Raw genomic sequence first — 27,597 nt, 5'->3', positions numbered from 1 at the left:
AAATTAGATGAAGAACAGATTGGTGGCTATGCCAACCCTTAGCGTTAACACCAAGGGTTAGTGTTGCCACCAACCCTTGGCTTTCCACCAATCTGTTTTTCGTTTAGTTTTTATTTAGAATTGAAATTTTATGTTTTTTAACCATCAATACAACAGTATAACAACATTAAACAATATAAACAACATGAAATCATAACAAAGTTATATTTCACAAGAAGTCATAAACATAAATCTATTTTAGATGATTTGATTTTCAATTGTTAAAGAAGAAAACACAAAATATAAGAGCTTGAATCAAGACTAACTTGAATTTGAATGATTTTGTTGTGAAATCTTTGTAAGAAATATGAATTTTCTAAAGAAATTTGACAATTTGTATCTTTTTCTCATTTTATTTATATAAATCTTTTATAATAATTAACGATTCCTTTCTCTAAATTTATTTTACGAGATTTATTGTTCAATCACATATGTTTGCTTCAATTATTTTTTAAAGTTGTAGATATTATTTATTTTGTTAGACGGATGATAAAAAAAAAAGAGAAAATCTCTCTATATAAATAATATTAATGAGAGTATTTTAGAAAATAAATATTATTATGACATTTTTGTTAAGTGATTAAATTATATATATGTATATACTATTAAAAAAGGGTTAAATATTCAATATCCCAAAATATACCTTCACCCGGACCTTTGGTACGGGCCATCTCAGACCGAATTGACAATCCATCTCTAGCCAGCATTTTTCGAATCCAAGGATACAAAAGGCAGCTCCCTCTTCGCAGGGGTCCACGTCTTCTGCACACTATTGTCTTGTCTTCTACACATTTCACCTCTCATTTACTTCACTTTTTCACCCAAATACACAAACGGCGGGAAACCGAGAGAAAAAGAAAGAAAAAAAGAAAATCGAAGAGAAAATGAAGGAAAGAACGAAAGGAATGGAAAGATCTGTAGACGAAAGATACACTCAATGGAAGTCTTTAGTTCCTGTCCTCTACGATTGGCTTGCCAATCACAACCTCGTTTGGCCTTCCCTCTCTTGCCGGTCCGTACATTTTCTCTCTTTCTTATTCGCACTATTGTTTTCTTGTTTTCTTTTCGGTGAAAATCTCTTCTTAGAGTGTTGGGGTTTTGCTTTTAATCTTCATGGCTGTTCATAATTAAAATTTAGTGTTGGAGAAGAAGAAAGTTTGCTTTTTTAGGGTTTTTTGACCCTTTTTTCTTCTGTTGCTGTTTGGACTTTTGGTAGAAAAAATAGACATTGGGTGTACACATACTCATTCTATTTCTTGTTTTTCCATTTCTGTTCTGTTATTTTTGGCGGACAGCTCTTCTAAGAGTATTGTGTTTTGGTTTGATCTTCTTGGCTTTTGTATGGACATTTTGTACTGAAGAAGACGAAAGTTTGCTGTTTTAGCTTTCTTGACTCACTTTTCTCGGGTGAGTGTTTGGAATTTTGGAGGAAAGTGTGGACAGTGTCCGATGATTCTGGAATATATACGTGTTTTGTGCTTTTCTATGTGGACTACAAGCTCTTCTGCATGTGTTGTGCTTTTGTTTTGATCTTCGTGGCTACTTTTGATGGAAATACAATGTAGAAGGAGAAGAAAGTTTCTGTTTTAGGGTTTTTGGCCCCTTTTGTTAGGTGGCAATTTGAAGTTTTGGAGGAAAAGATGAATAATGTGATAATGCTGGAATGTGAGCGTGTTGGCATTAGCTTTTCCTAGATGGTCTCTTTGTTTGTTGGGAAAAAGTGCGGGAAAAAAGAAAACAAAATATTTTGTTTTGTCAGGATTATGTTCTTGCTGGTGCTGTCTCTCTCTCTCTCTCTCTCTCTCTCTCTTTCTCTCGTTTCTTTCAGCACCAAGTTCTGCTGCATGTTCTATAATTTTGGTTATGATTTTCATGGCTGCTGTTTGTGATTAGAAGGAGAAAAAAGCAAACTTTTGCGCATGTCAACTCTTATTCTTTGATGGTTCTTTGAAATGTGGTGTAAAAGGGAAAATAGTGTGGTAATGCTGGAATGTAGTATGTATGCATGTTTATGCATAAGGACTATTTCTGTTTTATGCTTTTTTACGGATTTAATGTTGTAGGTTTTTTTTGTTTTCAGCCAATGGGAGGCTAAGTTAGTTAAGTGAAACTCTTGGGGCTTGTTTAGTGGCCAAGGCTTTACTTTGCTTCCAGGTCTGGGTTTGATTCCTCCTCGTAGACAACTTCTTGTAGAAGAGTTGTTAGTTTCTTTCTTTTTGAAAAGAAAAAGAGTGAGGTTTTGTTAAGTGGCTAGATTTTCTTGGTTATCCTGTTCTATGGTTGGGAAAATGTAGGCACAAAAGGATAATAGAGTTTAATATATTTTTTGTATGCATTATGTCCAGGATTATGTTCTTTTGGGGTTTAGATAGAAAGAAAAAGGGTCTCCTAACCATGCTAAATGTTCTTTTGGTGAGTTCTTTTTCTTTTGTTTTCTTTCAATCTCTTAGGTTTTACAAAGAAAAAGGCTCATTAATTTTTAGTCAATGATATGTTTGGATGATGAAAAAGATTGGAAGGGAAAATAATACAACATGTATAATTAAATGTCCTTTTCTGGAAAAATATACAAACAATTTTTTTTGCTCCCTGCGACATCTTTTGTCCTTCTGATTCACTTTTTCTGCTTTCTCATTTTTATTGTTATATTTTTCATGGTCATCTCACTACTGTTCTGTTATTAGATAATGAAGCAAGGTTGCATAGAGGTTTTTGTTCTCTTCAACTATTGAAAATTTGATTATAAAGAATATTATTATAATTTTTTTTGGCTTATATTTTCATACATTTTTGTTGGAAAGTTCTCTTTTATAGTATATTGTTTCTTATTCATATTTATGTTATCTTGTTATTCTTTTATCTTAGGCAGGTTGTTTAGGAGTAGTTATAGGATAATTATTTTGATTATTCTATTCTTTGTTCTTTCTGTTGTTTCTTTCTGGTTTAGTGGAAGAGTTCTATTATCTTGTTTCTTTCTGTATAGCTCTATGTGTTGTCCACAGTTTATTCAATAAAATTATTAGAAAAAACATTCTCTTGATATCAATTTTCATGGTATTAGGGCGGGAATTTTTTTTGTGTCTCTTTTCGGCTTTTTACTATCTCTTGAGGTCTTCCTTCTCGACCTTTCTCTTTGCTTGGCAACTTTTTTTATAATTTATTTGACTCTGCCAAAAACACAGAATTCTTGTTCCTTTACACTATTTTTGTCTGCACAAAACTGGTCATCTTTTTTCCTCCTCATTCCGTCCGTTTTTAAGTTCTTTTCCAATGTTTTTCTCTACTGGCTCCAATGATAAATGCAACAATGACAAGAAGCACTCAAAATTTCAGTGGTTTGGTAGTGACCACTACCTCCTATGCTTCAACTATTTCATCTTCCCCCCCTATTCCCTCTATTGTGCATGAGTCCTGCTCAATACAAACTACTCAACATAAGTTGCATGAAGGAAACATTTTGGAGTAGTCTCAATCAGTCTTGTCGGTGATAAAAGGCATGGGAAAAGTTGATTGTCTCACTGAAGCAATAGCAAAGACTAGTGAGGATAACTTAGATGTACTGTTTGGTTGACCAAGAACTTGCTAGTGGTAGTGATGTCTTGGTTGGTGAACTCCATGGAACCTAAAATCAGCATAAACTATTTATTCTACAAATCTGCAATGGATAATTGAAACACAATGATAGAGTATTCTGATCTTGAAAACTCAACATAGTTTATTTAGATTAAATCTGCAGTTAAGGAGTGCAAACAAGGAGACAAGATCGTAACAGATTATTACCACACTTTAATAGGATTGTGGCAAGAGATGGACTCGTTTGTCAACATTGATTGGCACGGTATTGTAGACAACAAGATGTGCTAGTACAAGAAAAAAGACATTCTTTTTTCCGTGGTCACAAGGACCTTGATGAAGTAGAAGGGTGGATCTTTGGGACCAAACCCCTTCTCAATATTTAGAACTTTATAAAGGTTTGTTGGGATGACAGTTGAAAGAAGTGATGCTTGGTGGGAGCCAAGACAATGTGACTACAGAATACTAAGCAGATTGGCGGTGATACTCAGTGGAATAAAAAAGGAATGCGGTGTGATCTTGTTAACAATTTAATCACAATAAAGATAAATGCTAGAAACTTCATGGAAAAGCCTAGAAACCAAGGCATTCAGAATTGGCAATGGAATTGACACGAAACCAAGGCAATCAGAATCCACAATGGAATTAACAAGGAACCAAGGCAGTCAGAATCCACAATGGAATTAACATGAAACCAAAGGTTACAAAGCTATGTTATAAGACAATTAATCATAAATCTTCGTGTTTACCACAAAATTACTTGAACAAGTATAACTTCTTATCAACAACGCCTAGCCAAGGCTCTTGGACCCCAATCCTACCACGTACTGTTGCTCAGAAAGGTAAACATTCTTCAGCTCTAAGTGTTGTTTCACGAAAGGCTTGTTTACGGAATATAGATTTTGGAGCTTTGAATCATATGACTAGTAACCATAACCTGTTTTGCACATAAACCCCATATTCTGGAAACTTTAAGATTCAAATTGCAGACAGTTCACTTTCTTTAGTTGCAGAATGTCACTACTAGACTTTTGAATATAACAATAAATTATGTTTTACATGTTCCCAAGCTTACATGCAATTTAATGTCAATCAATAAACTAGCCAAGGATCTCAATAGTGTTGCTAAATTCTTTTCTTTATGCTGTGAATTCAAGGATTTACATTTAAGGAAGATGATTGGCAATGCTAAGGAAAAAGAAGGTTTATACTACCTATTGGAGACATCATCTGTGAAAAAACAAGCACTAACTTTGGGAAGTGAATATTTTTCTACTTTCAATAAAATCCTGTTATGGCATAATAATCTTGGTCAGCCTAGTGTTTCTCATTTAAGAACTTTGTTTCCATATTTTCAAATAAAATTATGAATAAAAATGTTCAATCTTTGTCATATGATATTTGTCAATTTGCAAAACATTTGTGTACTACTTATCCCAGTCATCCCTACAAAAGTTTTAAACCATTTTGCTTGATCCATAGTGATATTTGTGGACCTTCTCATGAAAAAAATATTATAGGGGCACATTGGTGTATTACTTTTATTGATGATCACACTTGTGTATGTTGGGTCTTCTTTATGAAAGAAAATTTTGATATTTGTTTCATTGTTCCACAATTTTGCAGAATGGTTGAAACATAATTTGAAACCAAAATACTGATTTTTTGAAAAGATAATGGCCTCAAATATTTTTCATCCATCCTTAGTAGTTTTCTTTTAGAAAAAAGGGGTTATTTATCAAAGTTCGGGCCTCTTTACCCCTTATCAAAATGAGATTGAAGAACAAAAAAGCTATCATCTGTTAGAAATGGTCGCGTCCTTCAATTTAAAACTCCATTAGATGCCTTGTTATCTGTTTTTCCACAAGATAGATTGGCCTCATCTCTTTCCATCGAAATCTTTGGTTGTATTGCTTTTCTTTGTAATACCAATCCTACTTGAAGCAAAATAGAACCTAGATCAATTAAATGTGTTTTATTGGTTATTCTCCATGTAAAAAAGGATATGTATGTTTCTATCCAGAATTAAAGAAATCTTTTGTCTCCTTAGATGTCACCTTTTTCGAGCATTCAAGGGGATAATTCATTGGAAAATAGTGTTTGGCAATTTTCTTGTGTCCTAACATCTCTTTTGTTCCAATCTTAGTCTTCCCTAATCCTACTTCAACCTTGTCCTCCTTTGTCCTTGTCTACCTAATCATCTCTGAATATGCCAAAAGTAGAAAATGAATTGGAAACAGGAACAAATTCCCGTAATCTCAAATCTGTAAAGCTAGGTGTTCATTCATGGAAGGTGAAGCCAAAGTAATCAATCTTTAACAACACAGTCAAGAGTTGGACCTGAATGCAAATCCTATAGTGCCCATAATCTAGAGAGGTGAAACAATTGTACCATTGATTGAGAAGGATGGAATAGATGTTGAGGATCTTGATTTGCCAATTGCACTAAGAAAAGAACTCCAAAGTTGTACCCAACACTCAATCGTCGATTTCATGACCATTGATTGTTTGAGTGGTGCCTTTCATGCTATGACCGAAAGAATTGAAGAAGAAAAAAGTCCATCAACTATCCAGAATGCTCTTAAGGATCCTAATGGCAAGCAGTAGTGTTGGAGAAAAGTAAGGGTGGATTCGAGCCAAGTTAAGTTTAAGCTTGGGCTTACTTGAGCTCAGCTAGAGTCATGTGAGTCGACTGGAGCTTGATGAGTTTTAACAAAGCCGAGCTCGATTTGATTAGCTAAGCTTGAGCTCAACTCAACTTAGCTCGATACTATAGCTTAAATATATATATATATATAAATTATAAATTTTATACTTTATAATAAATTTAAAAATTATGTGTTCAAATAAAAGAAAACATGAAAAGTTATAATGAGAGAAGTTGAAGTGCGAGAGTCCCACACTAGAAAGATAGCAACTTCCTTCACCCACTATAAATAAAGACTCAAGTCTTAACCAAATATCAACTTTCAAATTTGTATCTCTCTTGTATAGGTGAGATTGATTTTAACTCACCTCACTCATTATAAATAAGTCTCATTTTTTTCTAATAACAATTCAATTTCTTAACATGTTGACTTTTATTAGAGAACATGATTTTTATAATATCTTTTTTAAAATTCAAAAAAATTGTTGTGCTCGGCCCTAAGCTCGAGCTCACTAAAATTTTAAAACTATGACTTGAGCTCAGGCTCAAGCCATGGTTGCTCAATTCGGACTTGTTCAAGCTAGGTTGGAAATCAAGCTCAAGCTAGCTTAATTTGAATCAAATGAAAGCTTCGATTCATAATGATCCTTGGGAAACTATTGATTACCAAGGGAAAGAAGACATTCAGATGCAAATGGTTTTACCATCAAATACAATTTAGATGGTAAGATAGAATGATACATGACTCGTTTAGTTGCAAAAGGTTTTACCTAGACATTCAGGGTAGATTACATAGAGACAATTGCGTTGGTGTCGAAACTAAACGTGATATAGGTTATTCTATCTATTGCAGTAAATCTTGATTGGCCATTACATCAGCTTGGTGTAAAGAATGTTTTCCTAAATGGAGATCTTTAAGAAGTCTATAAGTATCCTCCTCTAGGTTTTATTTAGGATTACAACAAGGTGCACAAGCTAAAGAAGTCTTTTTATGGCCTTAAATAGTCACCTTGTGCATGGTTTGACAAGTTCTCCATATTCTTAAAAAGGCATTCATTTGCTCAAGGTCAAGTTGATCATACTCTTTTTGTTAAAACATTCACCAAGTGATAAAAATTTGTTTTGATGGTGTATGTAGACAATATTATTGTGACAGAATGTGATGAAGACAAAGTGAAGCTACTAAAAGAGATTCTTGGGAAGGGATTTGAAAAAAAAGACTCGGGGCAATTAAAATATTTTCTCGGCATAGAGGTTGCCAGGGGTAACGGTGGAAATGTAATTGTAATTTCTCAGAGGAAGTACAGTGTTGATCTATTGAAAGAAAAAAACATTGCTTGGTTGTAGACTGACATTCTCTCCTATAGACCTGAGCTCTAAGCTTGGAAAGGGGTGATAAGGAAATTTTGTGGATAAGGTGAGCTATCAACATGTGGTAGGAAGACTTATCTACCTTTCACATACTCCAGATCGCACTTTTGTTGTAAGTACTGTAAGTCAATACATGCACTCACCTCGACAGGAACATCTTAATGTTGTAATCATATCTTGAGGTAGCGAAATTCAAGAAGATTTCTCAAAGAAATGTAGAAAGTTTTATTGAAACTGATTGGGTTGGATCAATTGGAGACCAAAGATCTACTTCTAGCTATTGTACCAAAATTTGGGGCAACATAGTGACTTGGAGAAGCAAAAATCAATTAGTGGTTGTTCATAGTAGTGCAGAGGCAGAATACAAGGCTTTAGCTTTTGGGTTGTGTGAATTAATTTGGCTAAGAAGAGTTTTAGAAGAAATTGGGGTGATTAAGCGGGGTCCTATAAAGTTGTACTGTGACAGTATTGTCCATAATCTTGTGTATCATGATGGAACGAAGCATATGAAGGTGGATAAACATTTTATTAAAGAGAAGATTGAATCTCTGGTCGTGTGCAAGATTTCTACAAAACAACAGGTTTCTGATGATCTAACAAAGGGACTTCATATTTCAGATTTTGAAGCTTTGGTTGACAAGTTGGGATTGTTTAGTATTTATTCACCAACTGTAGGGGAAGTGTTGGAAACTGGAAAGTTTTCAAATTCAAAATTTGTTTTTTATTCATATTTATATTATCTTGTTATTCCATTATCCAATTTCAGTTGTATAGGAGTAGTTATAGGTTAAATATTTGATTATTCTATTCTTTGTTTTTTCTGTTGTTTCTTTCCTGGTTTAGTGGAAGAGTTCTGTTAGGGTCCTAGAGTTGTATAGCTCCATATATTGTACATGGTTTATTCTTTAAAATTATTAGAAAAACATACTCTTGATCTCAGTTTTCAATTTGCTTAGTAATTTATGGAATATATTCTTGGCATGGTGGCATAACACAAAAGCTGGGCAGGAAAACAAGTCAGGAGTACTTGAAAAAGGGTAGACATGTGGCAGAAGCAATCTTGGTGGTTAGAGGAGAAATAGAATAAAAAGGGAATCTGAGCCTGAGAGGAGAGTGGGATTATTTTTCTGATTGAGGGAGAGAGTTTAGCATCTCGAAAGCTAAACAATTCTGGGAGAGATTCCAGCCTTTTGAAGAGACTGATTAGGGAGTGTCTTTGCTACTTTCTTAATCTGTAACTTGCTGTCTTTCTTAAACACAGCCACAATCAATACAAACTTCAATTATTTCTTTAACATATCTGTTGTTTCCTAACATATTGATGGAAAGAGAAGAAACTTGAATTGAAGTTTTTTCCCCCTAGATATCATTTGGCCATTCTTTAATTGATTTGTGTGTTTATATTTGTATATATGCATTTTTTGGTGGTGGTACACTTGAAAATTCTTGATATTCTTTCTAACAGAAGTTCATTCTTAAAGTGAATATCTAATCATTGTCTAAATTTGTACCAATAGATGGGGTCCACAACTTGATCAAGCTACCTACAAGAATCGTCAGCGTCTTTACCTTTCTGAACAGGCAAGCGACTCTTTTTGAAAAGCACTTAACTCTACTTTTGCTTATTGTTTAGTTGCTTGATGTCTTCTTCGGACTCAGGATTTATACTGTGAATGGAAAGAACCTGGCAGAAATTTCATTTAGTATGGTTAATATCTTGTCCTCTTTGAAAACTTGTGGCTTTCAGAGTTAGATGTGCATAAAGCCAGATCTAGTTGCAAAGAATTGGAAATGTGGTGCTCTTGTGCGGCTAAACAATAATATGTGGCATGTTGGTAGACACAATCTGCAATTTTCACATTACTGAACTTGGCATTGATTTTTGCCATGTTTGTGTTCTTTGGTATTGTAATGCCTGCCTTATTTAGGTGGCATAATTTATATAAATGTGTCTCTTGTTTTTTTCATTGCACAGCTTTCTTCATATTCTGTTTGTGGGATTTTGATTATTCCTCTTGTTTTGTTTTCATTTTTTTGTACCTAGACTGATGGCAGTGTTCCAAATACACTTGTAATAGCAAACTGTGAGATTGTTAAACCTAGGGTTGCTGCTGCAGAGCACATAGCCCAGGTGATGTTCTTATAAATAACCGCTGTTAATTTTTCCCCTCTGGCTGCCCACTTAATCATTTTATTCCCTATTTTATTGCATTGGCTTTGCTTGGTCTATTGAATACTTGTGGTATCTTTTCTCTCTTGATTTATTATAGTTCAATGAAGAAGCACGCTCTCCCTTTGTGAAGAAGTATAAAACAATTATTCATCCTGGCGAGGTATCATCACCTTCTCTTCTTTGTCATTTTCTGGTCTTTGTGACTCTATGAGTTCTCATGGGTAATTTGTTGACTTCAATGGGAAGCATGACTTGGTAATTTAGCTTTCAATAGAAGCTTATTAGTATCTATGGTTATGATTTCACAGGTGAACAGAATCAGGGAACTCCCACAAAACAGTAAAATAGTAGCCACACACACTGACAGTCCTGATGTAAGCATCCATCTCTTGTGTTACTTTAAGAGAATCAAGGGTCTAAATTCTATTTGAATTTGAGGTTTGTAAATTGATGAAGCCAAATGTAAATAAAGTTCTTTGGATATTCAAAACAGGTACTCATTTGGGATGTTGAGGCTCAACCCAACCGTCATGCTGTCCTGGGAGCTACAGAGTCTCGTCCTGATCTGGTGGATTTTGTTAATGAATAATTCTTATCACCGTTGTTTATTTTCAATTATGATTTTATATGAAATTAAGCGTTTAGCGGGTATTTGGCCACTTAGAATTTAATCCCAAAGTGTACATATGCAGAGACATAGAGAGAGTTCAGCTGTTCCCATAGCTTTGGTATTGGTTGTCCACTTTCCAAATTGAGCCTTGCTAACCTAGAGCATGTCATCTTGCAGATATTGACTGGGCACCAAGATAATGCTGAATTTGCTCTTGCTATGAGTCCAACTCAGCCATTTGTGCTTTCTGGAGGTTTTTTTCCTTATTTCTTTAGGTTTATTGTATTTGTGTGATTTAATCACTAAAGTTGCCAGCAGTAATATATGTTGTATTATTTTTTGGTATTTTATTGGTAAGGTTGGTTGTCAATATTGTAGGACTGTGTATTCCTGTGGAATATCTTGCCAAATTATCTTGTTGATTGAGAATTTTTTGACAGGTAAGGACAAGTCAGTTGTTTTATGGAGTATTCAAGATTATGTCTCAACTTTGGCGGCGGAACCAGCTTCTACAAAATCTCCAGGATCTGCTGGTGCCAATACTAAAAGCTCATCTAAGGGTGGTGGGAGTACTGATAAACCTACAGAGAGCCGCTCTATTGGACCGCGGGGTATCTTCCTAGGGCATGAGGACACTGTTGAAGATGTTCAGTTCTGCCCATCAAGGTAACTGGAATGATCTTGTTAAAAATGCATGGGTTATGTGTTAAATTTTTTTATTTTAAGTGATCTGCTGAAATTGCCACTGAAATTATTATGCAATATTCTGTAGAAGCAGTAAAGAATCTCTCCATGTTTACTGAATATGTTCTGTATATTCTGTATTTGTAGTGCACAGGAGTTCTGCAGTGTAGGTGATGATTCTTGCCTTGTACTATGGGATGCCAGAACTGGTTCTACTCCGGCTTTGAAGGTAACTGTTCTTTGCTGCGTATCTATCCATTTTCTTTTAGTTTTCTGCTCTGTTTTGATCTTTTTCTTCCAGAGAATTAGATATTAATTTTATCTTTTCGAGAAGGGATTTATTAAGAGAATGTGGTGTCTTGGGGACCCAGACTAGAAGTCCTCACTAACAAATGAATACTGTTTTTCTCCCACATCTTCAAATTTGACTTTGATTTGTATTGGCTCTATTGTGTTGTAAGGGCAGGTTGAAAAAGCTCATAATGCTGATATTCATTGTGTTGACTGGAACCTTCATGATGTAAATCTCATTCTGACAGGGTAATAAATCTGAGACATTCTTTCTTTGGTTGTACCCTTTTGTGAAACTGTAATTAACAGAATGAATATTGATTTTCTGCCATTTTGTTTTACATATATTTATTCACCTTTCTGAACTGATAATTTAATATTCAGGAAATGCGGTCTATGTTTTTCTTTCGGTTGTCTTTAATGCACATTGCTTTTACTGCAGGTCTGCTGATAACACAATTCACATGTTTGACCGTCGAAACATCGTGTCTGGTGGAGTTGGGACTCCTGTTCATGTATTTGAGGGTCACAGTGCTGCTGTCCTTTGTGTGCAGGTAACTCCAGTTGCTTTTCCTTTTATGTCTTTAGGAATGTAGTCCATTATTTTTCTTCTTGTCTAACATATATGCATTTGTTTCCAGTGGTCACCAGACAAGTCATCCATCTTTGGCAGTTCAGCAGAGGATGGAATTTTAAACATCTGGGATTATGAGAAGGTGAGAAGCAATGAAGTTTTGTCCATGGCAACGATATTATCTCTTTCTCCTGTGGGTGAACATTTATAGAAATGGCATTTGAAATGGATAATAAACTAGAAAATTAACTAGACTAAGCAAAATGGTGTCTTTTAAGAATAATAATTTTTAAAGGCAGAGGAGAAATGTTGAGTTAGAATGTGATAAGAAGTGTAAGTTTATATTACTGATATATTAATCCTTTAAATGTTTTGTTTACAACATTCAAAAGCTTCAATAAGACTTAAGTAATAAAATGTGAATTAGCACGTAATCAGTACCGTTAGTATACTTTGTTGGATTCCATTCACGAGTGAGCCTACTTTGGACTGAGACTATTTCATTAAGTATAAATTAGCATTATATTACAGTTTTCTTTAAATCATGAGTTTCAGATTAAAGTGTTGACATTTAAGCATGTTATAGCGTGTTTTATGAATGTTAAGTTGCCAATTGGACCATCGTTGATGTATCACAATCGTCCACTTGTACATTATCTATGTCTCATGTTTCTGGATTTCCTTTTTCGGTCTCCACCCCATTCTATGTACTCCAGCAACCAGTGCCATGCCTGATGCCTTCCTGAATTTCTTGTTTCTCAGATTGGTAAAAAGCAAGACTCTACTGGATCAAGAGCGCCAAATTCTCCACCAGGCTTATTCTTCCGACATGCTGGGCATAGGTAATGGATCCTGTATCTTTCAGACATGTTATTATCTTTTGGTGTATACCAGACGTAACATATCCGGTTTGTTTGCAACTGTTAACATTCATCGTTGTTACATTCAAACAAGATTTTCTCATATGATTAACAATTTTCATGTATATGATTCAGGGACAAGGTTGTCGACTTCAACTGGAATGCATCTGATCCATGGACAATCGTCAGTGTGTCTGATGATTGTGAGAGTACTGGAGGAGGTGGCACACTTCAGGTAACAAATTTTCTCCAATTTTTTTCTAAAACAGCGCAAAGTTGTTCTTCATTCTTTTAATTGGTGTTGCCATTGTTGCTGTGCAGATATGGCGGATGATTGATCTGATCTACCGGCCGGAGGATGAGGTTTTGGCGGAGCTGGACACGTTCAAATCTCACATTCTCAGTTGTGAAAAAAATTAAGTTGGCCATCACTTAAAAGTTCACTGGACGTTTCGTTGTATGTTGTGCTAATGCTCAACCTTTAGATTCTAGACACTCGCAATTAGAAAGTTCATATTTTGTGGGGGTTTGAATGTTTTAATTAGATTTAGAAGGGTCAATTAAGTATTTATATTAAGGTATGTTTGTTCAAGGTTTACAAATTGAGAAACCAAAAAGTGGGAAATTAAATGACTGTTTTTCTTTTTTTTTTTCAAAAGAGTAATGTTATATATACATATTTTTAATACATAATTTAGGTATACAGATGATTTGTTATTATATGAGTATGTGTTCTTTTATCTTTAATTCGATATTATTTTATTATATAATAATATATTATTTGTGTACTTAAATTGTGTATTAAAAATATGTATTTATACTTTTATTATTTTTGGCTAAAAGACATTCTCGCCCAAGGTTTATTATAAGTTTAAATTGGTCTTTGTTAAGTAATAAAAAATTAACTTATCATTCGTAGGACGTTAAAATTAATAGAAATTGTTAGGTTAAGGTAAAATCATTGTTTAATAAGTAATATATTAAAGATAAGAAAATATTATTTATTTTTTTGGTAAGTTTAGAAAATTAATAATTTTTTTGAAATTAAATTTAAAAAATCATATTTTTCTTTTTTCAGGGTATACATTTTTGGGTAAATTTTCTTTGACCCTCCTTCCCTTTTCGTTGGAGATGAAGAGTTTAACAAAGATAATCTAATTTTCGTTGTCGGAGAAGATGAAGGGGAGTGAGAGGATTTAAAAATACAAAACTTAAAAGGAGTAAAATGTTATTTTTTTTAAAGTTTAATTCGAGAACAAGGTTAAGAGTCAGGAGCGGTGGTAGAATTATTAATTTTTTAAATTTAAAAGAAAAATTAATAATATTTTATTATTTTTAATATATTTTTTATTAAATAATTATTTTATTTTTAAAATTAATTATTTTTGTTCATTTTAATATCCTATAAGTGAGAATTTTGATTTTCAGTTTTTAACAAATACTAATTGGATTTGCAATAAACCCTGGGTGGGATTATGTCTTTTGGCCATTATTTTTTTTATTATTTAATGAAATAATATTGATTTATAAAATTAAATAAGAACCCTTCTTATTGGAATACCATCTTCTGAAAAAACAACAGATTGACTAATATTACATTTAAAAACTTGTACTATTAGAATTTTAATTTTGTTACTTACAAAATTAGATTTTTATTTATAAAATAAGTTTCAATATTATTTTTAGGAATATTTTAATTATCAATTTATTAACCCGAAAATTAACTGAAAAAATGAAATTTTTATTTTTGGAAATGCAAGATAAAAGGCCAGACCCAGACCCCACTCTAACTCCATAAACCACTTTCTTCTCTTGGCTCATCTTTCTCTGTAAAAATGGAGAAACCCAAAGTCTCCCCAACGACGAAAATAACGGCAACACTTTTCTTCACTCTCCTTTTTATCTCCTCTGCTCACTCTTTTTATCTTCCCGGTGTTGCCCCTCGTAATTTTCAACGAGTAAGCTATCTCTAGACCTGTCTCTGTTTTACATTTTCTTGTCGTCTTTAAGTCCATCATTGTCGTTTTACTGTTCGTTTCCTTGGTGGGTTTTGTTTGTCTTGTGATTTTGCTTCTGCCCTTTTCGTGTTTTGTTTCCTTCTGCTGTGTAGAGTTGGATCTGAGGTTTTTAGTGTTTGATCTGTTGTGATACGTGGTCGTTTTGGTTTATGGTTTCTGGGTTTGTTTTGGATCTGGGATTGTTTGTGTGTTGGTTACTATTTGTTGTGGGTTGTGTTTGTGTGTAAAGATTTGGGCTTGATTTAGTTTGGTTTTCAAGTTCTGTTGCTTCTGTGTTTTAGATTCTGTTGTCTTAGCTTGTAATTTTGGAGATGATATGGTGCAATTGTTATCCTAGAACCTGTCATGATGGACTATTCTTGATGCATTTTGTGCTGAACAGAGGGATCCACTCAACGTCAAAGTTAACAAGTTGTCTTCTACAAAGACACAACTGCCATATGACTACTACTTCTTGAAATATTGTAAGCCCAAGAAGATTTTGAACAGTGCAGAAAATTTGGGGGAGGTTCTTCGTGGTGATAGGATTGAAAATTCTGTATATCAGGTGAGCAAGTATCCCATTTGTGTTATATTGTTTATTTGTATTTAATAGCAAACTGAAATGATGAAAACACCTTGTGTTGTTGACATCATTCTTTTACCTTTTAAATTTGGATCTAAGTACGTAATTGTACTGCAGTTTGAAATGAGAGAGGATATGCCCTGCAAAGTAGCCTGTCGAGTGAAACTTAATGCTGAAGCCACAAAAAATTTCAGGGAAAAGATTGATGATGAATATCGGGTTAATTTGTAAGTGATGGATATTTTATATACTATTTGTCCATGTTATGCACTTATTATTTATCTTTCCAGTGGACATATATTTTGTTAATGGTTCACTAAAAAATCTTTCTTGTTTGCACTGAAAGCTCCATAATGGATTTGCAGGATTCTTGACAACCTTCCAGTTGCAGTACGTAGACAAAGAAGGGATGGAAGCCAGTCTACCACATATGACCATGGTTTTCGTGTTGGGTTCAAAGGAAACTACCAAGGGGTATGCAGCAAGCAGAAAGCAATAGCTACTGTAGAATAGTTTTCTGCCTATCTTCTTATTAGTATTTTATTTTATTTTATTTTTTTAATTATCACAGAGCAAGGAGGAGAAATACTTTATCAATAACCACTTGAGCTTCAGAGTCATGTATCACAAGGATCCTGAAACTGATTCTGCACGAATTGTTGGGTTTGAAGTTACTCCAAACAGGTTTGTACTGTTCTCCTTCACGTTGCTTTTGTTTAATTCTGGCATTTTGTTGTAATTTGGTGTTCGGTTAATTGTCTTCATTAATTTGTTTGTCTGGGGAGTTATGTAAATTTATGTGATCTTTAAAATTGTTAAGTGTTTATTGTTCATCGCTGTATACTGTGCATGTGTTGCACTTTGTGATATGTAGAGAAAGTAGGGACTTTTCTGCGACATGCTCATTTGCTTTTGGTTGTCAAAGTATTAGCTTATTCATGCATTTGCTTTTTCATTGATCCTTGCAATCAGTATTAATCATGAGTACAAGGAATGGGATGAGAAGAATCCTCAGTTGAGTACTTGCAATAAAGACACCAAAAATTTAGTTCAAGGAACTGCTGTTCCTCAAGAAGTTGACAAAGATAAGGAAGTTGTGTTCACATATGATGTTACCTTCAAGGTACTGTCTTTATAAATTCTTTGATTCATCTCTTCCTCCAACATATTGCCAAGTTTTATCTCAGCTTACTCTGAACATTTTAGGAGAGTGATATCAAATGGGCATCTCGCTGGGATACATACCTCCTCATGAATGATGATCAGATCCATTGGTTCTCCATCATAAACTCACTGATGATTGTCTTATTCCTTTCTGGTATGGTGGCCATGATCATGATGAGAACTCTGTACAGAGATATCGCAAACTATAATCAGTTGGAAACCCAAGATGAGGCTCAAGAAGAAACAGGATGGAAACTTGTTCATGGAGATGTCTTCAGGGCACCAGTCAATGCTGGTTTACTTTGTGTTTATATTGGTACAGGAGTCCAGATCTTCGGGATGACACTGGTAACAATGATTTTTGCTTTACTGGGGTTCCTATCTCCATCCAACCGGGGAGGGCTTATGACTGCTATGGTTCTCTTGTGGGTTTTCATGGGCTTATTTGCTGGTTACTCATCAGCACGATTGTACAAAATGTTCAAGGGCACAGAGTGGAAGAGAAATACATTGAAAACTGCCTTTATGTTCCCGGGTATACTTTTTGCTATCTTCTTCATACTAAATGCCTTAATCTGGGGAGAGCAATCTTCTGGTGCAGTACCATTTGGAACAATGTTTGCTCTTGTTTTCTTATGGTTTGGTATATCGGTTCCCTTGGTCTTTGTGGGTAGTTACTTAGGCTTCAAAAAGCCAGCCATTGAAGATCCTGTTAAGACAAACAAGATTCCTAGGCAGATACCAGAGCAGGCATGGTACATGAAACCTGTGTTCTCCATACTAATTGGAGGCATTCTTCCATTTGGAGCTGTCTTCATTGAGCTCTTCTTCATCTTGACATCAATATGGCTGAACCAGTTCTATTACATCTTTGGCTTCCTTTTCATAGTATTTATCATCCTATTGATCACTTGCGCTGAGATTACTATAGTGCTCTGCTACTTCCAGTTATGCAGTGAAGACTACAACTGGTGGTGGAGATCTTACCTTACTGCTGGCTCCTCAGCGCTGTACCTTTTCCTCTACTCAATTTTCTACTTCTTCACCAAGTTGGAAATCACAAAGTTTGTTTCTGGCATCCTTTACTTTGGTTACATGATCATTATTTCATATGCTTTCTTTGTCTTGACTGGGACTATCGGCTTCTATGCCTGCTTCTGGTTTGTACGGAAAATCTATTCCTCTGTGAAAATCGACTGATCAAAATATTGCAGAAAAAGGGTGAGCGCTACTATGAAACTTTAGATGAAAATAGATGAAACAAAGGAGTTACTGTTTTGACTGTATCTGGAGAATTACACCGTGGGAGTTTGTTACCCGATCTTGTGAAAACATTTATATTTTGGAGTAGGATTAGCACTGAATATGTTGTTATGCTTACAAATATGAAAGTTATGAACTTTGTGTACGTACATCTATTAGTTTTTATGCAAGAAGTTGAGCTGTTGAGTTAGTTGCCATGTCATTATAGTACTAATCAATATATCAACTCTCACTGTCACAATCTTAAATTTCTCAGTTCTTTGACTTCTTGTTTGTGGCTTGGTTACTAGTACTCTGTAACACTGAAATGAATGGTCTGCATTTATGTTAACAGCCAATTCATGTGGTACTTTTGACTCCTTAGAAAGGATTTAATAGTCAGTATTGATTTGGGTTTTATTAACTGAGCATTAGTTTGTGTTAATTTGTGCGTATAACTGTGTTATCGGTATGTTATTGGATGATTTTAAATTCTCGAAAAGCTAGATCTGAATCTGATATGTACACGACTCATGCCTTTAGATTCTAAAAGATTTCAGCATTCTTAATATCCCATAGATGCTGAAAGATTTCGGTATTCTTGATATCTCAAAGGATGCTAAAATATTTGTTTATAAATGGAGTAACAAGCACGTGAATGAAGAGAAGCCTCTGGCTCCCCACACTGTGAGACAAGCCTTTAGAATAACTACAAAATCACCAGAAAGGATGTGATATGCCTGCTTTAAAAAGACCAAGCTGTCTTTCACATAAAAACACAATTATTTTCACGGGGCTTCAAGTAGCCCCATTTTGAAATTGAGGCGCAATGAATGGCTCTTGAAAAACTTACCTTTTATTCTGAAAAAAATTGGACCGTTAATCTTCTTTGTTCGTTGCTTTGCCGTCACTTTTTAGCTTTCAATGCTTCAATAACTGCTGAAAAATCCCGATCACTAAGGCCATGAGATTTTGCCATCTTGTATGGTTCATTCGCAGCTGCTGCAATCAGAGTTGGCTAAGAAACAGGTTCTGCGAATCCTAAGGCAATCCTCAGATCCTGCCAACATAATAATTGTAAGATTATATAGCATATGTTTCTGAGATTTTGAGATTTCAGGGATATTACAAACCTTCTGCTGATGCTTCAAGGGAAATGCAGTAGGGTAGAGTGATTTAGCCATTGATGGACCTTTAAGTGAGTACATTGGAGCACTGATGGCACCCTGTGACACTACCTCAACTGGTAAATTTGGATCGAGTCCTCAACTGTTTCATAGAGAGACTTGTCACCTGAAAAATTGAAGCCAATGCCTTACTTTCTGACCAAAATAACTAACTTCGGGGCAAATGAATAATACTAAATCATACTAGTGATGAGTGACAAAAGCTTACCGGCAGTAAGAAATATTAGTTGTCCATCTTTCGCTGGCTTTTGGAGCCTGATACAGGAGCCTGCACAGGAAATGTTAAAGCTTGATGAAAGATGCCCTCTCACAAAATGTACTTTATGCAAGTTTTGAGATTAAGTGAATCTAAAGGTGGGAGGGGGTTGGGCCGCCCTGGGCCCTCTGTTTTTAGCCTAGTTTACGAGAACACGATTCATTACTGCAATAGGTTGTGCCAAGCTCGTGGGTTAGATAGACTATACCATGCGCTAGTAAGACCCCTTATTATACGAAATGTGCCAAAAAATAAAAAAAATTAAAATTTAAAATGTGTTCCTACACTAGCAAAACATCTCTTGGCTTGGCTTTTGTCTAGTCACTAGTCTTTGGGCTGAAATTTTTTTATTTTTTTATTTTCTATATAAACCTTTCTCTCCCACTCTTGAAACCATATCAAAAATATAATTTCTCAATCTATCTCTACATATTCTTCATTCAATTTTAATTTCAAACTCTCTCAAATTTCAACCAAATTTTAATTCTATCTAGCAATTTAGTTTCTATTTATTTAACAATTTTTTATTTTTTTAATTATTTTTTTGTATTCGGTTAATAAATTAATTTTTTAAATTAAATATTAAATTTTACAAATTTATATGTACTTTCAAATTGATACAACCAATTATTGTAAACGGTAGCCAAATCCTTCAAATCATATTTTGTATTTTTTTTTTTAAATTATATAAAATCATTTTCTAATATTTATTGTCATATTTTAATTAAAAAAAACTCTTTATTTTATCAATGATGTCATGTTAAAATTTTTATGACTCGTCACAGTAGTGGGTTGTGCTCTCGCAGGCCAAGGTAAAAAAAGGGGGCTTAGGCTAAGCTTTGGCCAGCCCGGCCCAATTCCTTTGCCACCTCTAGTCCAATGTCATGAATATGACTTCTAACACATGTTTTAAAATATCTAATGAGATTACATGGTCCATATTTTCCATCACAAACATTTATTTCTTTACACTTCTACATTTGCACCTTTTATTACCATCCTTGGAAATCTTTGAAATTGCATCCAAGAAATTCCAAACTTGAGACCAAACATGTATATGGATAAATTCAGCGTGACCACAAGTCGTGTGGTGCCGAGGCCCTCCAAAGGATGGGCCTTGTAGGATGTTTTATCCTATTGGAATGGCAGGGCTTGGGGCATCACAAGGGTTTCATAGATTGGGCCTTTGTAGACTTTTAGTGGGTAAACCCACATGCTTTACAGATTAGTCAACCATATTATATAATTTTTATTTTTTTAAAATTATTTTATTTTTTGTGAATAATGTTATGATAGCTTGTGGGCCTTACCCAAAGGCCCCCAACACGACCAATGAGTTGTGCCAATGCAAGTCATGCTTTTTTTGTGCGAGCTGAGTTATCTTGACCCTTTGACATGTCTACCTGAGACCTATTTGGCACGTTGTTCTTTCCTTCAACTATGGGATCCAATTTACTTGATCCTTGTATTTCATCAAGTTCCATAACATCATTTCCCTCTGTATTTATTGTAGTATCTAAAGTTTGACCCTCTAATGAGAAATTGATGTGAATCCCCTATCTCACCATCATCTAAGATACAAAGTTGTATAAAGATTCAAATTATAAAAAGTACAACCTTTTTATATCCTCACAAGCATGAAAAACAAAAGAACTAGCATAAAAACCACAACAGACTAATTAAAATCCAAATTTTCTTTATACATATACTTCATTTTGTTTCTTTTGTCTATATGTACCGAAAAAAGAAAAAATCAATTACCATTACTCTAAAAGATAGTTTGCATAATAAAAGAAAAAGTTTTATGTATAAAAATATATGAACCTCTTAACTTACTTAATTTAATAATTAGAGTTTGTTCTGTTCCATGTGATTAATTATAAGATAATGTATTGGTCCGACAAAAAATTAAAAAAAAAAAAATCAATTGCCACTTTTTGGGAAATTTTCTAAGCCACAAAATTGTGGTCATTACCGACCGAAGTAATCACCCACCGCGCAGCACAAGAATTAATTCAGGCAAGTAGATGCAATGTTAATTTAATAAGATGTGATGTTGCACAGGCAGCTGAACCAAGAAAATTAAATGTGGTTCAAGTAATAACAGGGGTACTGGTCCGTCAAGCTAATCGGTCTCTTTCGCTTTCACCATCAATCGGTCTCTTTTACTTTCACCACTCAAACTAACCTTTGAAGTTCACTAACATTTAATTTCATTTCAGTAAGTTTCAGCATGATATTATGATGAAAGTTAGTTGTTGGAGATATCGAAGCAAGTGGATGACGGTTGATTTCCGAAGTGAAATTAGTACTGCAGACTTAATAGACAAGGCATGCAGTCATATTCATTTGAACAACTCGCTCCCCGCCTCTGCATTCATCATATCACTGATAAGCACACACTGGGTTAAAGCACATACTGCGCACAGACATATCAGTTTTTGTGGGCATTCACTTGGCAACATTACCCACAAACATGGGCCAAGTACGACCATTTCATTCAAGGAACCAATAAAACTAACACAGATTTTCCTCCTGATAGATCAACACAAGAATGCCAAATCATAAGTACAGAACAAAACCAACCAACGGGGAATTGTTGCAATGGTTGAATGTTTTCACTTGTTATAATTGGCTTCTACTATAGCCAAAACTACCCAACCCACAAGTGAAACAAAGAGGGGCTCCTGGTAGTTCGGCAAAAACTTTTCAAACCTCTAATAACAGCAGAAAGCACCACCCTGTCAAGTTCATAGCTTCGGTCGGTATGGCCCTGGAGTTCTATTGTCATGATAAACATTTTTATCAAGTTACAATTCCATGAAAAACATTTTATACATCAGAAGCTATGTAAATAGAGTTTTGGCAGGATGCTGAATCAATTTTGTGATGGTTAGTAATTATAGATGCCAAAATCCATAAGAACATGGTATACTACATCAAGGTTCATTGTGTATCGGATTGAGTAGTTGCCGCCTCAAAAACCTAGACAGAAAAATCAAAAGAAGATGTCAAGACCATTATTTTCTTCAACAAAACAACCAAAGGAAGCATATAGGCAACCGAAAATAGAAAATTTACTGCAATGATGCATAGTTTTAGGTATTAGAAATACATACTACAAAAACTGATTCCACAAGTACAGTTAACTAAAGCTGCTAAACAATGTCATCTGCCGGGGGACAATCTCGATCTCCCATTCTTTTGCCTGAGTGTAGAAATTTAAGAAAAATGTAATTTGATAAGCAATGGGAAAAGAACATTTGGAATAAAATCAAAATTTTGTTAGCAGATAGGAATTTCAGATAAGCAACAAACCAAAACGAATCCTTCTTCTCTTGTGCTAATAGTTCCTCAAAAGAAATGTCAGTAAATTCTTCTGTGTCTGTGCTTTTTGTCGACTCAGTGGACTTGGCCTTCTCCTCCATGGAAGCATGAACTTCAAGCATCTTTAATAAATAGATCACAACTATGAGAATACAGGAGAAAGAGATATTTGCAAGTATGAAGACAGAATCAGTCAAACAATCTAATCAAATAATGGTTAAACAAAATATTAACTTTTACTCTTTTGTGCATAGTATCTGAGATGAAAACCACCAACCTGCAAAAATCCATGTATATTACATCATTCTAAATGAGTGTTGCTGTTGTTATGCAAAAAAAAAAAAAAATGACAAGTCCAGTTTTGAGCTCATCTCTCACAATCTATGATAATATTTTTTACAGCAACAGATACAGAAATACATAAATATGATGGTGTTCCTTCATGTTGTAATTACAGTTATCCAATATTATCTGTATGCATATAAATTTATGAAGAACTTATTCTTAAAGCACAAGAAAGCATCCAAAACAAGCACAACTTTGATTAAAAGCCCGCAATCAACTATAATCCCAGCTTAACTGTTTGACTTGTTACCTTCTTGTATACTGGTGAAAGCTTAAGCTGTCGTTGAAGCCAATTATAGACAAATGCATCATCCTCTAATCTCTTTTGTTCCTTCTCTAGCTTGAATAACTAATGGGATCAATGAAGTAATCCTCTTTTAGAAAAGACCAATAAACATGGTACCTACTCCATTCTACAACTATATCAAATAAAATCTAGAAATCACCTGTTGGCAAATGCGATCAACTGATGATCTATCTGCCTTGTTTAACAGAGCCTTTGTTATTGTAAACTTGCGGTTAATGGCCTCAGACCTGTAATACAAATTTGAAGAATTATCTAAGTTCTGATTCAGGAGAAGCTTGGGGAAGTGAAATTTAGATAGGACTAGTTGATAGATCAGAAATTCGTAGAAAACTACAACGTAAAACAAGGGAGTCAGAGGATAAAGAAATTTTAAAGTTTAAATGGAAGTCTTGAGGACAGAAAAGTTGTAGTACGAGGTCACATAGGAGACACAAAGCATGTAAGCACAATCGATCAAAAACTAATTGGACCTATTAGGTCAGAAAATTAAGTTACAAACAACGAAACAGCAGAAAAGAAAATTATTCACTGCAATGAGGAAATAGAATATAATAAAGACTTCAAAAGAAACAAAAGATGGTGATTTGTCACGAATATTAAAAAATTAGAATAAATAGATATTTTGCTTTCGGAAAATTATTTTCAAACTGACTTGTGCTCTAAATCATCTTTGGCCTCTGTCAAACAATGAGCAAATTCTGCCACCTGTATTATGCAATAAAATAAAGAATTGTTATGTTGCAGATGTAACAGTATTAATATGTAAATATAATAGCAATATTTAGTTTTCCAAACGCCACACAGCTTACATATGCAAGGATTTTCTAATTATGATACCCAGAACAATTCACATAACTTTGTGATCAATCTATCCATCAGACAAGAACAAACTGAACTACAAAGTTCTTCTAAATTTGCACATTCTGATATCTAGTAGAGTGCAGCATGAGCCAAATTGCAGGCTTAGCTTATTAAAATAAAATATAGCAAAAAGAACAAATTGCACAAAGAGATTATAAACACGTGCTTTGCATTGTGATACAACATATCATCACCTTCTTGTGCTGCACCAGCTCAAGCAAAAACAGATAGAAAGGGATTCATGGAGTGATTACAATACAAACTCAAACCTTATCAAATTTTCATCATCATTTCTCCAGGTAGGACAACTCAAAAGTCTACTTATATCATGCAGTACAAGAGAATCAGAAAAAGGAAACAACAAGTTCATAATGGTTATATCTCAATTCTCCCAGGAAAGTTTCACCATAAATTGTTTCATAAACATGTGATGTCACATGCACATATCTGCCTCATGCTGACTTTTTGAGGGAAAATTAAAAATTATAAGCCTGCAAAGTTTCGCCGTTGAATCTAGACTCAACATGGTACAGCTTTTTAGCTCAGATAGTCTGATCCAAAATTTTAGGAGAAGGCATTTTAGATTTTCACTTAATCTCAGTTTTACATTAACAAGTTTTCAAGTAAATGGTCCTAAAGTATTTTAGTTGTATGTGTAACACATTAAAGGCTTTTATCCTATCAGTAGAATGCATTTCAAACTTCCACCTAATATCAATTTTACATCAGTACGCCCCAAAGTAACAGGATAATCAACTACAACTGTGATTTGTATTTACAACATTAAAGGTCAATCCTATCATTGAACAAAAGGTGCATATTTTTTTCATTAGTATTAGTACATGTAAACCAAGAAAAGCAAACACACATGCATGCACACAAAACAGGAGAAAGAAAACCACTTGAAACAGAGTGAACCACTCTAGAACAGACTGGAATTCCAACACTTCCATCATAAGTTAGTAAAGGAGATCATAGTGTGACCTAAAATCTACGTTATGTTATGACAAAAGTGATACTATTCCTCCCTCCATCAGCCCATAGATGCCACTGGTTAATATTTTACTTTTTTATCTAAAATCCACAGAAAACACTTCTCCTCTCTACCCAGTCCTTTTGTAATCCAAGTAATTAGAACTAACTGCTGCACTCTATCCCCTCAACTTTTACGAAAAAGAAAACTACTCATGCTTTCTACACACCTAACAAGTCCACTGAGCACGATTCACATATAATTTAAGCAGCCTTCTTCCAGAGCATTAGACCTGGTAAAAGAAATCCTCCTTATGTCCCCTTAGCATATGCAACAAATAAAGCCTTTACTAACAAAAATGTCATTGTGCACTTCCATTCATAAATTCTACGGTTGCAAGGTCATTGTCAAACAGGTAAAGGTGCTTGATCTCTAAATCTATCATGTCAAACAACCACTGGTATAAAATCATAACCCACTTCGAAAAGATAAGCACTATTAATTGTAGCATGAAGGTTTTCTTGCACACCTCTAATTGTTTAATTACAAATTCATCTCTATGTGCCATTGATCAGCCACATTATTGGATATGATCAGCTCACCATCTCATAAAAAAAAACTCACTCATTAATGGACCCTGGACTCAAAACATAAGTTTTTGTTCTGCAAATTATGTTAACAGCCGCTTAGCATGAACAAGTAATTTCTCAACCAGGTGCCTTCCCCCACACGCCAAAAAAGAGGGAAAAATAAACGTTTTAAATGAGTATTTTTCTCCAAATGGCATAACAAACCAGATCTAAATTTAAAATAATAATAATAATGATGATCACGATAATAATAATAATAATAATTCAACAAAATCAGTTTCCAACCCTCAATAAACTTATAATTTAACCAAAATAAATAAACAAAAACATAAACTTTACAGAAACAAAAAGGAAATAAAAGAACAAAATTTAACCTGGGCAAGTGTCAACTTTTTGCTTTCATGACACTGAACAAGATGATCATACTGTTGCTTGATCTTCCTCTGAGTTGCACTACTTGATCCTGTAAATGGATATAAATAAACCAATTCGTGTTTCAAATTATCCGAATCCGAATTTCTTTTATCTTTTTCCTCACCCTCCTTCTCTTCACCATTACTTTCTTCTTCACCTTTGGAATCCAATTTCTTCTTCTTACTTTTCTTCTTCTTCTTCTTCACTATCTTACTATCATCCCCACCTGACCCTGCACCGTCACTACTCTCATCCACCTCCTTCTCGTGACCCAACCCATTCCCGTCCGGAATCTCACACTTTTTCTTGGCAAAAAATTTCGCCCATTTGGCAGCAGTTTTCGCCGGCAGGATCTCAAGCAACAGCTGTGCTGCCAATGGGTTCTGGTCATTTTCCCGCTCTTGACTGACCGAAGCATTCTTCAAAGCTAATGCATACTCCTTCTCCACTTGTTCAAGACAATCAGTTTTCTTGAGGGTAATAATGACACACACAACGAAGATGATGGACAAGAACAAGAAAGAAAAAACTAAAAGCAAGAACAACATGAGGGCCAAAAGTAACTTGACTTAAACAAATATAAATATAAAAATACAATCTTTTTACACAACACCCATCATCACGAACACCAAAGTGTAGTGGAGGTTGGTGGAGCTCGTTTGTTTGTGTTGGAAGTGAGGTGGTTGTGTTAAATGTTTTTGTTTGTGTTGGCTAAAGGTTTTTCTATAAAGAAAGCAAAGGAAGACGACGGAGACGAAGACGCAGATGAAGAAAAAGATGATAATGATGCTACAATGAGATGAGTTTTGGTGAGTGGTTTGGCTTGTTGATGGCCGTTGATGGCGAAATGGGAAAGGTGGAGTGTAGATTGGGGAAGGTGGAGTGGAGATTGGGGCAGGTGCAGGTGAAAGTAAATCGAAAGTTCGCACTAATTTTTCCCCGGTAGTTTTTCATTTTTTATTTTTTTCAGTGTCCTACCCCTGACTCGGATTATCTTGATACGAATCAATTATATTATCAAATAAAACTCTAGGTTTAATGGCTGACTCATGACCACTCAACGCCAATAATATGCCTTAAGTAGGGATGGCAATGGGGAGGGCGGGGAGGGGATAAAAAAAAAATCTCCGTCCCCTCCCCATCCCCGTCCCGTCCCCGCGGAAAAAATCCCCTCTCCATATTCGTAAATATAAATTTTAATTCCGTTATATATTTCAATAAATAAAATAAATTATATTCTTCAAAAATATCACTTGTTACAAGAACTACAAAATATTCATTGTTATTTTAGTTTAAATACAAAGTTTTCATAAAATCTAACAATATGCAATAATCAATTTCTTCATTAGTAGCTCTTCATGTATGTGATTTAGGGTAATTTTATGATAACATTAAATTTAATACTTTTTATTCACTTTAATTGATTTTATCAAGTTATAATTTGTTTTTTTTTTTTCGTAAAACCTGGTGGATTGACTAACTGAAGTTGAAATAGAATTAATTTGGTACATTTGTATTTTATGGTA

The 27,597-nt window shown here is 34.5% G+C and overlaps 3 protein-coding genes and 1 long non-coding RNA gene across 6 annotated transcripts; 2 read left to right on the top strand and 2 right to left on the bottom strand.

Annotated features, from left to right (window-relative positions):
- Window positions 1–720: 720 nt before the first annotated feature.
- Window positions 721–13,540, top strand: LOC123218239 (WD-40 repeat-containing protein MSI4-like). The gene is made up of 15 exons (XM_044639534.1): window positions 721–1,051; window positions 9,148–9,211; window positions 9,675–9,761; window positions 9,901–9,963; window positions 10,112–10,177; window positions 10,297–10,371; window positions 10,591–10,666; window positions 10,854–11,079; window positions 11,245–11,326; window positions 11,564–11,637; window positions 11,831–11,942; window positions 12,030–12,104; window positions 12,725–12,804; window positions 12,958–13,057; window positions 13,144–13,540. The coding sequence occupies exons 1-15, from the start codon at window positions 924–926 to the stop codon at window positions 13,240–13,242; spliced, it is 1,407 nt and encodes a 468-aa protein (XP_044495469.1). The 5' UTR covers window positions 721–923; the 3' UTR covers window positions 13,243–13,540.
- A 1,072-nt stretch (window positions 13,541–14,612) lies between these two features.
- LOC123218237 (transmembrane 9 superfamily member 7-like) lies at window positions 14,613–18,022 on the top strand (the record flags this gene model as incomplete). Its single annotated transcript, XM_044639533.1, has 7 exons — window positions 14,613–14,780; window positions 15,223–15,387; window positions 15,523–15,632; window positions 15,771–15,879; window positions 15,977–16,089; window positions 16,378–16,528; window positions 16,612–18,022. Coding segments are annotated over 7 exons (1,974 nt in total), but the record flags the coding sequence as incomplete, so codon positions are not given.
- A 495-nt stretch (window positions 18,023–18,517) lies between these two features.
- On the bottom strand, window positions 18,518–19,301 carry LOC123218238. The gene is made up of 3 exons (XR_006502648.1): window positions 19,207–19,301; window positions 18,945–19,104; window positions 18,518–18,871 (listed from the first exon to the last, which is right to left on the bottom strand). It is a non-coding gene; the product is annotated as an uncharacterized LOC123218238 (long non-coding RNA).
- A 2,235-nt stretch (window positions 19,302–21,536) lies between these two features.
- LOC123218213 lies at window positions 21,537–27,062 on the bottom strand. Of its 3 annotated transcripts, XM_044639506.1 has the most exons (7): window positions 26,032–27,059; window positions 23,886–23,938; window positions 23,373–23,460; window positions 23,177–23,275; window positions 22,573–22,703; window positions 22,374–22,462; window positions 21,537–22,239 (listed from the first exon to the last, which is right to left on the bottom strand). In XM_044639506.1, exons 1-6 carry the CDS (start codon window positions 26,617–26,619, stop codon window positions 22,423–22,425), a joined length of 999 nt encoding a protein of 332 aa, XP_044495441.1. In that variant the 5' UTR covers window positions 26,620–27,059; the 3' UTR covers window positions 21,537–22,239; window positions 22,374–22,422. The 3 variants fall into 3 exon arrangements, with proteins under 3 accessions (XP_044495441.1, XP_044495442.1, XP_044495443.1); XM_044639507.1 differs by lacking the exons at window positions 21,537–22,239; window positions 22,374–22,462 and adding an exon at window positions 22,816–22,858 and having other exon boundaries at window positions 22,572–22,703; window positions 26,032–27,062; XM_044639508.1 differs by lacking the exons at window positions 21,537–22,239; window positions 22,374–22,462 and adding an exon at window positions 22,822–22,858 and having other exon boundaries at window positions 22,586–22,703; window positions 26,032–27,062.
- Window positions 27,063–27,597: the final 535 nt, after the last annotated feature.

The sequence above is a fragment of the Mangifera indica genome, chromosome 6 (genome assembly GCF_011075055.1).
Source record: "Mangifera indica cultivar Alphonso chromosome 6, CATAS_Mindica_2.1, whole genome shotgun sequence".
Lineage (NCBI taxonomy): Eukaryota > Viridiplantae > Streptophyta > Magnoliopsida > Sapindales > Anacardiaceae > Mangifera > Mangifera indica.
Note: the sequence above shows the minus strand (reverse complement) of the source record. Positions and strands in the feature narration are given on the sequence as shown.